The following is a 12,097-nucleotide window of genomic DNA, read 5'->3' on the forward strand; positions in this document are numbered from 1 at the left end:
AAGTAACTGTGCTTTAATACTACTACTAATAATGCTTTAATAATAATAATGCTTGTATACTAATGCTTAAAAAGTTTCTGGATTCTTGGCACTCTGTTTGCCCCATTAGTGACATTTTTGCTCAAAAAGTTGACAAATAGGAAGTATAATACCTTACATTTAGACACAGTGTACTTTTTAGAAAGTATAAAAATTAGCCTGTAAGTGTAACTGGATACTGGTTTGCACATAATACAGAGAAAACACAATTTAAAGGTAATTACTTTCTTGGTTTGTTTATTTATTTATTTATTTATTTATTTATTTATTTATTTATTTATTTATTATATGTAAGTACACTGTAGCTGTCTTCAAACAGCACCAGAAGAGGGCATCAGATCTCATTATGGGTTGTGAGCCACCATGTGGTTGCTGGGATTTGAACTTCAGACCTTCGGAAGAGCAGTCCGGTGCTCTTACCCACTGAGCCATCTCACCAGCCCAGGTAATTACTTTCTAAGCAAAACCTTTAAAACATATGGAAAAAAAAAGTCACTTGAGAAGAAAGCCATCCCTTAGTGGGTCACCATCTTCTACTGTCAAGTTTGCTGTCCCTGTGTAATGAGCTTGTCCTGCAACTTCCACTATGACAGCTTTGAAATCTCCACACTTTGCTTCCTGAAAAAGAAGACAACAGGATCATACTAAAAAACTCCTCCAGATGTCCGGTGTCTCTAAGGCTTGCCTCCTCAGTCTCATAACTAGAGAAAGCGACATGTCAATCTTCAGGCAGAGGAAGGTTTTGAAGTGAGTGACAAAGTCAGATGTGTGTTTTAGTTAACTTACCTGGAAAAGGGGGCACATGGGAGAGGTTCTAGAAGCTCAGAAACCTAAGAGGGAACTTTAGGCTACACAGCAACATTATGTCTCAAAAAAACCAAAAAAACTTCTGATCCTTAACTGATACCTGGAGTCATAAGGCAGTATTTAGTGGGGAGGAGAAAGAGAATACAAGATAATTCGGAAGTAGAATGGATAGCCTGACAATGTAGACAGACCTTAGTTTCTAGCTTGGAGGTGCCTTATTTATGCCACTCACACAGGTGAAGAAGAAGAGGAGAGTGTGGTGTTTTGAATGAGGATGGCACTGTGGGCTCCTGTGTTGGAGTGCTTGGTCACTGGTTGGTGGAACTGTTTGGGAAGGATTAGGAGGTGTGGCCTTGTTGGAGATGTGTCACTAGGGAAGGCAAACCTCAAAAGTCTACTTCATTCTCAGCTCTCTCTCTCTCTGCCTCCTGCTTTTGGACCAAGTTGTAAGTCCCAGTTACTGCTCCAGAGCCATGCCTGCTTGCTTGTTGCCATGCTCCCGAACATGACAGTCATAGACTCTAGCCCTGACCTGTTAGTCCCAAATTAAATGCTTTCTTTTTTAAGTTGCCTTGGTCATGGTGTCTTATTACAGCAAAAGAAAAAGTAACTAAGAGAAAAATACATGTGTGAGAGAGAGAAAGAAAGAGAGTGGGGGGAGAAAGAAGGGGGGAGCTTTTAATAAGCAGAATTTAAGATACTTGGATACAGCTACTTCAAGATGAGTATAGCAAACCATTCAAGGGTTAGACTGGACAGAGGTACAGGACAAACAGGGCAGGGGTGAAGGTTTGAGACTTATCTCAGCAGATGGTCAAGAACCAAAGCCCAGGAAGTAGACAAAATTGTTCAGTGGCATCTAATTGGAGAAACAAGACAAGAAGGAAGCTGAGGACCAAATCTGGGGTCACCTAATTGGGAGCACGGGATGAGCATGAGAGGGCATGGCGGGATCCAGTGAAGGAGCACAGCACAGTGAGGAACTGGCAGGTGTAAAAGAAATCGCTGCCAATTTGAGTACTAAATATTCCCCATGTGTTAATGTAAATATTTGAATTTACATTAAATATATTTGAATTGGCTCCCAGTTGGTGGTGCTCTTTGGGGAACCTTTAGAATTTGAAGAGGCACTGAAGGAAATGGGTCACTGGGGGTGGCCTTAAGGGTTTATAGCCTCTTTGTTCACAGTGCTTTCTGATAGATGGCTTCCTGCCACAAGGCCTTCCCAATGTACTGCTGTGTCTTCTCTGACATTATGGAAGATATTCCCTTGAACTATAAGCTCGAATAAAACCTTCCATTGGGTATTTGTTCATAGCAATTATAAGAGTAGCCAGTGTAAAATCCTACCTGTGGTCTTTGATTTTCTAATTTTTAAAATAAGAATAATTGAAAGTAAAAGTAAAATGTCAAATATTAAATCAAGATATAGTCGTTTCACCATTTATCATTGATGCAGTGTAGGTTGGACCCAGAGCCTTGTGTTTGCTGAGCAAATGCACTACCCCTGTGGTGGTTTGAATGAATATGTCACTGGGAGCAGGCTTTGAGGTCTCATAAGACTCACACCACCCCCAGTGTGCTCTCTGCCTCCTGTTGGCCATCAGAGATCTGAGTTCTTAGCTGTTCCTGCTGCCACGCCTGTGATGATCTCCTAGACCCATCTAAGGTTTAAATGAAATAACATGCAGAGAGTTCTTAGCTTGGAAATTGCCCTACAAAAAGGCCCCAGTAAGTACTGTAGGTTGCTATTTGAACTCACTCTCAGATTCTGAGGACACTGTGATTCACATATTACAAACAACATAGATGGCTTGCATATTATAAAATCAATGTGAAAAATGTGGATTCTTAGGTTAAAGGTAACTCAGTATTCAGAAAAAAAAAATTTTAGAAACAGCTACAGTAGGGTCGATTGCTCCCTATGTTAAAAGACTCCTTATGAGTCTATTCAGTCACTAATGTCGCTTCTGTAACAGGTCGAATTTACTACTGACTAGATTCATTGTTAGCAGATTTTCAATTTGATTTAATTACAAAAAAATTCTATTTTTTACAACTCACATCTTTTATGTACTACTGTACCAAGCACAGTACATCCATACAGCAAATCAAAACCCATAGAGGCTCCGAACTCCAATGTAGTACTTCTCAAATCTTTCCGTCCCAGGATTGATTCCCTTCCACCTTAATATCTGAGGACCTCCAGAAGTTCTTCTTTATGCATGGTCTATCTCTCAGTACTTACTGGGAATTAAAGATCTTTTTTTTTTCATTTGAAAACAAACTAATTACACCGTGATGCATACACACTTTTTGTAAATTAAGATCACTGTATGATCTTTAGAGAAAGCAAGCCGGGCAGTGGTGGCGCACGCCTTTAATCCCAGCATTTGGGAGGCAGTGGCAACTGGATCTCTGAGTTTGAGGCTAGCCTGGTCTACAGAGTGAGTTCCAGGACAGCCAGGGCTACACAGAGAAACCCTGTCTTGAGAAAAAAATAAAATAAAATAAAATAAAATAAAGGAGAAAGCAGCATCGTTTTACATTCCTGCGAACCTCTCTCTCGTCTGTCTCAACAGAGCCAGCTGGATTCTCACCTGCTTCTGCATTCAGTTATGCACTTGGGTGGGATATCCCTCATCGTGTAGCCTGTGGGGGACACAGTGACTACTTCTGAGAGGGTGAGTGGAAAGCAAGCAATGTCTTAGTTTTATCATGAACATATTTTTGACCCATGAAAACATAGTGGGTCAACCCAGAGGTGCAACACTACACTTTGAGAATTGATATCCCAGTTGAACACAAGCTTTTACAGTCCTGCTTTCCAATGCTCATCTGAGAGTACAGTGAAGAAACGTATCCAGCACCCAGCTCCTGCCTTTTCTGTCTGAAAAGACATTCGCGGTTAAGGAGTCAGTGACACTCACCCTCACGGCACAGCCTGTGAACACGGAGCCAGTTGCGCTGCTTTTGAAGGCTCTGGTCTGGTTCAGCTGCAGGAGCCCCTTATGATACTGCAGAGCAATTCTGGCTGTCACTCCCGAGCCGGTGGGGCTTCTGTCAACCTGTGTCAGAATCGGTAATTACAGGAATATGAGTGTTGTCTATTAGTCACAGGTTTGAGCCTAACAGATACAGTCTTGATACCTGTTCATCGGCAAACACGCAGATGTTGGTGGTGGCTTCCTCACTATAAGCATCTTTTCCATCCGTCAAGATGGATCCATACAAAAAACCAAGGTCTTCACTCTCAGGATGGTTGATTTTAAACTGCAAATAAAACAACCACATGTAAAAGGTTTTGATTCAAATTCATCTTGAGAAATAATGTCAGCAGCAGACTCTTAGACATAATCTTCTTTATGTATATCATTTTTTTGAAATTGTTCGAGATCACCTTGTTGAATAAGTTTGCAAGTAACTGCTCGATATTATGTCATTCTCTTGATAAAGTTTTATTGGCAATTATGAATCTCATGCTGAGCTCCTGCTGAGAAAGCGGCTCTGGATCTAGCCTCGACTAAATGCGTAGTCCTATGTTACACGCATGCGCAGCACATACTCTTTGTGAAACTCTGAGCTCAGGCTGGGGAGCTCCCAGGTTGACTGCCCGAGTTAAGACCATCACGTGGAAGAGGAGAATGTGGGAAAATCCAGCAGAGGAAAACTTAAAAAAAAAAAAAAGTGAAAAGGATTCAGAGGCTTCTGGTAAGTAAGAAACAACTGGATGAAGAAGGAAAAACAACAAAATAAAAACCAACTAGCGGTTCCTTGAAAAGCAGTGACTGACTGCACACAGACACACAGCCCAGGACTGTTAGTGGGAAAGAATATTCAGGCCCAAAGAAACAGTGCTTCCAGACCTTGGGAGGTCCAGTAGTTGGGCTTTTCCTGTATTTCTGTGATAGCAATGTCTAAGGTCGCTGTAATCAGCCAGCGTATCTGACAGTGATGTCTGAGACCACCATAATCACCCTACCTTAAACAGACCTGGGTTCCTAAAGTCCAGTTTGTCAAACCAAGTTAAAGAGACCTGACCTGAAAGCTGTTTACCATTGCTTAAAGCTTCATGTTGTCTTCCACTATAGCACACAGCATGGTGTGCTAGCTCCTTCCACTAGATCAAGGTCCTGGAATACAGGTGTTTGTCCTTCCTGTGGGTCTCCCGCATCTAGCTTAGTGTCTGCCATAGGCAATACTTTTTTGTTAAATATATGTTAAAAGAGTGAGGCTGAACTTAGAGACATTAACTTTGGGCCTTGCTCTACAAGGTCATGCCCTAAATCTGGCCAGCCACTGACAAAGCAGTTCCTCTGCCTAATCCTTTGATGATGGAAATTCAGTTCTCTCAAAGTTACAAGGACTCGGGATTTTCTCAGAGCCCACCCATTGCTATTATGACCTGCCTGAGCAGTTCAAGCTTTAACAGAAAGCTCAAAATTGCTCCTTTTTTTAAGATAACGATGGAAGAAAAAAATGTAATTTTTTTTTGGTTTCATTAAAAAATGAAATGGAATTATTTTGTATTTTTAAACCATTAGCTGTCTATCTGATAGGACAGAAAACTTTTGATGCAAATTAAGAGTGTTAAAATTTGCAATAAAATAATTCTGTATATTGGTAATGATAGCCCCAGAAAATGCTAATTTTAAACAGCAATATCCTGTGTATTTTCTTTTAAATATATTTATTTTATGTATGTTTTTGCCTGCCTGTATGTCTATGCACATATGTGTCAGGTAGCCAAGAAGCCAGAAGAGGGCACCAGATGGTTATGAGCTGCCTTGTGGGTGCTGTAAATGAACCTGGGTTCACTGCAAAAGCAGCCAGTGCTCTCTCCAGCCTAATGTTATATATTTTCATTTTTCTACTTATGTCTTGTCAAACTGAAGCCTTGTTAAGTGAGCCCATACTAACGATCAAAACAAGCACGTAAAATACAATCATGCTATTTTTATGGCTAGTCAATCATGTAACAAAACATTCAAACTCTGTAATGTTTTACCTATGAGTCCTAACTCAAAGCACATTGGCAGAATTGTGCTAGAAATGAAAATAGAGTCACTTATCACCTAAACTGACTTTATTTTATTTAATTAATTTATTTATTTAGGTTTTTCGAGACAGGGCTTCTCTTTATAGCCCTGGCTGTCTTGGAACTCACTTTGTAGACCAGGCTGGCCTCGAACTCAGAAATCTACCTGCCTCTGCCTCCCGAGTGCTGGTATTAAAGGTGTGCGCTACCACACCCAGCTCCTGACTTTATTTTAAAAAGCAGTAAAGCCAAGGACACATGGAGATGAGACTACAAATGTTCTCAGTGTCAAAGCTGGAACTCACAAGGGTCAGGCCGGAGCCCTCTTAATACAAATAAATATCTAAATGCATCTGGGCCTAATTTCCTTAGTGGGTGTGGTGATTTAAATGTGTCCAAGCCACAGAGGGAGACATTTGTCACCAGGGTAGTACTGGGACTGACCTGTGCTTTCACGGCTCCTGTCAATGCGCTCGCCGCATCCACAAGGTCCCTCGTCTTCGCAGAACACACATCAAGTCCTAATTTTTCTGCACTAACAAATGCATAAAATGCCCCACCATATGCAATGTCCACCAGCACCTTTCCATGGCCAGGAACATCCACTGTGAGGTCTGAAAGAGGCATTTGCAGGTATGGTTGTTAGGAAAAAAATAAGTCACATTGCTTTAATTCCGTTTACTCTAAAGGAGAAACTGACACAATGAAAAGGAATGGAGCAGATATCCATTTTCAGAGTGTCAGATAAATGCGAGCTAAGTGCATTTTCCAGTTCACAGGTTGGGTAAGCTAGAATGTATCTGGATGTTTCAGTTAGAAACATCCGATGAGATACACTATCTGTTAACTACTGGGAGGCTCTTTTGTAGGAAATACAGAGTGACTAAGAGATGGGAAACTCTGGGACATCCTCCTGTGAACACTACAAAGGAATACACACTAATGCAGATGGCCTTGAGGAGAACTTGAATGGTATTCACAAACTGGTTATCTTCAGTTTTAATGCCAAACAATTTCTTTTATGGATTTAAAAAAAAAATCTGGTTATAGAAGCACATGCCCACCCCACTAGCACTGGGCTTGCAGGTCTGCACAATGCCTGGCTGCTGATGTTCTTTTTAAATCACTTATTTGGGGACATTGGAAGAGACTCAACCACGAGTGCATCCCAGACACATTACCTACGCCATCTCCTTAATTACCTCAGCACCAAGAGGGAGGTACTATTATTTAAGATACCTTTAAGACACTCCTATTCTTCTGAGATGCCCACCAAGGAAATGGCAGAGCTTGGAGTCAAACTCAGAGGCAGCTGATGTGAAGTCTCAGCCCGTTCCCTTGAAATATGTAACCTGTATTTAGATCTTCATCCAAATTTAAAGTCTTTCCTTTTGCCTGAAAGGAATCAATTTAAACCTTAGGGCATTCCTACCAGAAGAGTGTATACCATGTGGAAGATGGAAGAGTTACAGGACAGATAAATAAAACAGCCTTTCTTTGTAAGTTCAGCTAGACAAAAGGATAACATTTCAAATCTATCACATGGTACGAATGAGGTTAGAAAAATGAATTTCCCAGAACATTGACAAATATCTTTGTGAACTGCAAAACTGTTAAGGATGAGAGGAAGACAACCTTCCAGGCTTGGGTTTGGATCCTGGTTCTGCTTCTTAGGACAGCTTTGCTGCCCTCACACAGAAAATGCAACTGCTATGTCCCTTTCAAGTGTTGCTTTGAGAATTCCATGCAGTAACACATAGAAAGTATCAGGTACAGGTTAGTAGGCGTGATGAATGTTAATATGAAAGCCAAAGTTTAACTTCTGACCAGAATGGCAATCTCAAGAGGACCAGAGGGCCACAATTGCCAGTCTGTATAGCCTCTAAATTTCACTGATGTGACTACTCATTTGGTCACCATCATTTACAGTCTACTGTAGTAAACCTCCCAGGGTACAGTGAACAATATAAAGGAAATTGTGTGTGTGTGTGTGTGTGTGTGTGTATGTGTGTTACAGCGAACTCTGAAGCCCTCCCAGGTGAGCACTGGTGACACCTTCATTTCACAGATGGTGACTTTCTTACACAAGGCCACTGAGATGGGAAGGGGCAGATAACGCTTTTCAGTACCATCCCCTGGCTTTTATGTGCTTCCAAGAAGAGGATGTAGGGTTTCCTTTTCCTCACGCCTTAGCGGGACCATTCAAGTCCACCAACTTTGGTGCTGTCACACAGAAATGCAGTGGGGAAATACGATATCTATCTTAGTCAGGGTTTCTATTCCTGCACAAACATCATGACCAAGAAGCAAGTTGGGGAGGAAAAGGTTTATTTGGCTTATACTTCCATACTGCTGTTCATCACCAAGGAAGTCAGGACTGGAACTCAAGTAGAGCAGCCTGCTCAGCCTGCTCTCTTATAGAACCAAGACTACCAGCCCAGGGATGGTCCCACCCACAAAGGGCCTTTCCCCCTTGATCACTAATTGAGAAAATGCCTTACAGTTGGATCTCATGGAGGCATTTCCTCAACTGAAGGTCCTTTCTCTGTGGTAACTCCAGCTGTGTCAAGTTGACACAAAACTAGCCAGTACAGTATCTAAAGGTCTGGCTACCCTTCTCTGTTATGAACCTGAGATTAATATACAGCTGCTGCTGCTGCCAGTTGTAGGGTCTCACGAAGTGGACTCCCTTCTTCTTCTTCTTTTTTTAAAAGATTTTATTTATTTATTATATGTAAGTACACTGTAGCTGTCTTCAGATCTCATTATGGGTGGTTGCTGGGATTTGAACTCAGGACCTCCGGAAGAGCAGTCAGTGCTCTTAACTGCTGAGCCATCTCCCAGGCCCCCCCCCCCCTTAATATGAATACATGCTGTGTGCCTAGATTGGGCAGATCTACCACCGCTACACTACCATCTTCCACATCTTCTTCTTCCTCCTCCTCTGCCTTCTCTGTCTCAAACCTCTTTCTTTTCTTTCTTTCTGCTTCACCTTCCCTCTCTCAGCCCAACCAACAGCTCTCCTTTATTTTACAAATTAAGGTGGGAAGCAGGTTTACAGGAACTCACCTGAGTGCTGACTCATTCCTTGTTCGCAGTTCCTCACAGGAGAACAGAATTGACATCAAATATAATTAGTCCCAGGGCTATCTATCCACAACACCCCACCAAGACCCACCAAAATATCATGTAAATTCTTTGCAATGAGGTACACTAGGTTAATCTGTAATGTCTCCAGCACCTCATTAATGAGCATGTCTGCTTATGAAAAGATTTGGAACTATGGCTTCTCAGCCTTCTCACTAAGATCAAGTGTAAAAGATCTGAAACTAGGGCAGGCGTCGTAAAAAATCAGGTTCAGTTCCTAAGAAGAGGCTTGTGGGAGTGTGCACTGATAGAGGCCTGCTTCCGGATCTCGCCTCCGCCCCAACTCCACCCCCCACGCCCTCCTCCTCTGCCCCGCGCTGGGAACCGCTGGGATTCAGCTGCCCTTGGCCACGAAGGGGGAAGGGGCCTCTGGTCGTACCAGACAAGTCGCGCGGGCTCGGGTTTGTCTAGCGGAAATGCACAGGGCCCAGCACCACCCTTCCTGCCACGCGCAGGACGAACTCCCGCTGCTGCCACTCTCGGGGCTCGAAGGAAGAAACTCATGGACTCCCTTTAATCTACTGCTCAAGTTGCTTAGGGAGAAACTAGGTAGCCAGCTGGTTAAATGGCTCGTCTTGAAAAACCAATAATAAACGATAATAATTCTAGCCCTGATTATCATTATTATTAAACCATAAATCATTTTTCCCAAGTGCCATACTCTCATAGGGCCTCAAATTCCTCCAAGGCACTCCTCATCACAGGTGTTCCCTCTACAGGGGCCGCCCTAAGCCTGTTCCGCTACAGTGTCATTTATGCCCAGGCTGATCCAGAGTCTAATTATTCAGGGAGGATGAGGGTCAGATTTTCTAGGAATGCTTTGCACAGCTTGAAGTCTTGGGAGAAAAGCAGTGGTAACCTTATTCCTAGATTGGTTAAAGTAGCTCCCAGTTCACGTCCAGGCAAACATTAAACATCTCCATGGACAGAACTCAAGCCGGCAAGTGTGTCTGACCTGCCAGGGTGGCAAGTTCCATGCTGGAGAGCTATGAAACTCAGAGACAATAAAAAAATGAATGATTAAAAGATGCACTCCCCCCCCCCCCGACAGGGTTTCTCTTTATAGCCCTGGCTGTCCTGGAACTCAATTTGTAGACCTCGAACTCAGAAATCCGCCTGCCTCTGCCTCCTGAGTGCTGGGATTAAAGGTGTGCAACCACCACGCCTGGTGTAAGTGTACATTTTATGGAGGGCACATTCATAGCTATCCTGGGCAAATGGACCCTGCAAGTTGCATGCTGGGTACTCTTGCTACAGGGACACCTGGGATGAGAGATAAAACAGCTGCCAGTTGATTCCTCAGAGGAATGTTCCTCTTTGTAAATGTCCCGAGTATGCAGATTATCTGCTTAGTCAGACAGCAAAGAATCTATACCACAGAACCCAGACACCCTGTCCATGTTTCTGTATCTCCAGGAAACAATCCTACATATCTGGAAGTCTCTGGTCCTTGACGAATTTTTTTTTCAGATATTTAAAAAATTCTACCAGTACTCAAGAAGTGGGCCAGCCTAGTCAACGTAGAAATTCCAGGGTTCCATTCCAGCCAGGGCTACACAGTGGCACCCTGTCTCGAAAACAATAAAACAATGAACACCCATTAATTTAAAAAAATAAAATTTTAACAATGTTTCATACCCACATTACTAACCACAAAAATCTCTGAGATAAAATGAAGGTACAGACTCAGTCAAGGAGTCTGTGAACTTTGCCTAAGGTTGGATGGCTTTGAGGGGTTGTGAACTTGTGTGTCCAGCCAAGGACTTTGTTTCTCAACAAGGACAGCAATAGCTTTGCTTACAAATTTAGTTCCTTTCAGAGTCATTTAGTTCTTACCAAGCATATTCTAAGCTATGCTCGAACTCTGGTACAAACACTGTCCTTTGGTCCTTAACTTCAGTCTACTGTGAAGCGGCTAGGAATCCTGACAAGCAAAGAATGAGGATCTTAAAGGAAGCACACAATTCATCCGCATTCCACTCTAAGCTCCCTCCCCCCAGGCCTTGTGAGCACGGATCCGCTCAGCGGGATAGCGGAATTGCATCCACCAAACCTGTAAGGCAAAGACACTGAAGCGTGTTTGCAGTAATTTGGAATTACCGTTTTATTAATCGCAAGGGCAGGCAAGGTGGGTTAGTTGCGCAGGTATATTCAGCCACAGAGCAGTGGTTAGATTAGCGGATTGTCTCAACCGGGTCTAGTGAGTCTCACCCTTTACCTGAGGCCAGGACAAAGGCTGGGACGCTGTGGAAGCGCACAGGGCCGCAACTGCGGCCACCTTCACACTCCACGAAGGCGGTCACCAGACCACACGGGCAGTGGATGTTGACCTGGGCCTCCCGGGAGCCTTCTGGGGGAGCGGGCACCAGTCCGAAGTCGAGCGCGAAGCGACCCAGCGCTAGCACCGCGTGACCGCACATGGAGCTGTAGCCTTCGTTGTGCAAGAACAGGACGCCTAGGTGCGCGTCTGGAAGCTCACTGGGCACCAGGATGGCCCCGTACATGTCCCGGTGGCCGCGGGGCTCGAACACGAGCCGCCGCCGGATGTAGTCGAGGTGTTGACGCATGTAGCGACGCTTGGCCAGCAACGTGGGCCCTGCCACCTCCGGACACCCGGCGTGCACGATGCGCAGAGGCTCGCCGCCTGTGTGCATGTCCACCACCGACAGTGCTGGCGTCCTCGGGTCGTGTGGGGGCAGCCGGGTCACTGCCAGCGCCGCCTCCATTGTCTGCGTCCAGGGACTGCCGCACAGCACGGTGGTGCTCTCTCTAAGCAGGGAGAAAGCGCCAAACCCAACGGGAGAACGCGCAGAACCGGTGGCAATCTCAGGGCCAAGCCGGCGAGCAGAGACCACCCAGCGCCCAGCGCCTGGAATCTTAGACTGGGCGCGCCCGAGCTAGCAGGATTCAAAGTTAGACTCCCAGCAGGGGCGAGCCTGGGCGACAGGACAGGGAGCGTGGGCAGGGCTTAGAAAACTAGACCCTCGAATGGGGGCGTGGCTCCAGAGGTTTGAACACACGGAGGGGGCGGGGCTTCGGAACTTGCTCCAGCAGCGGGGCGGGGCT

The 12,097-nt window shown here is 44.4% G+C and overlaps 1 protein-coding gene across 1 annotated transcript; it reads right to left on the minus strand.

Annotated features, from left to right (window-relative positions):
• Positions 1-412: 412 nt before the first annotated feature.
• Positions 413-12,003, minus strand: L3hypdh (trans-L-3-hydroxyproline dehydratase). Its single transcript, XM_021179135.2, has 5 exons — positions 11,250-12,003; positions 6,329-6,498; positions 3,997-4,119; positions 3,777-3,914; positions 413-657 (listed from the first exon to the last, which is right to left on the minus strand). Exons 1-5 carry the CDS (start codon positions 11,755-11,757, stop codon positions 532-534), a joined length of 1,065 nt encoding a protein of 354 aa, XP_021034794.1. The 5' UTR covers positions 11,758-12,003; the 3' UTR covers positions 413-531.
• Between the last annotated feature and the right edge of the window lie 94 nt (positions 12,004-12,097).

The sequence above is a fragment of the Mus caroli genome, chromosome 12 (assembly GCF_900094665.2).
Source record: "Mus caroli chromosome 12, CAROLI_EIJ_v1.1, whole genome shotgun sequence".
Taxonomy (NCBI): domain Eukaryota; kingdom Metazoa; phylum Chordata; class Mammalia; order Rodentia; family Muridae; genus Mus; species Mus caroli.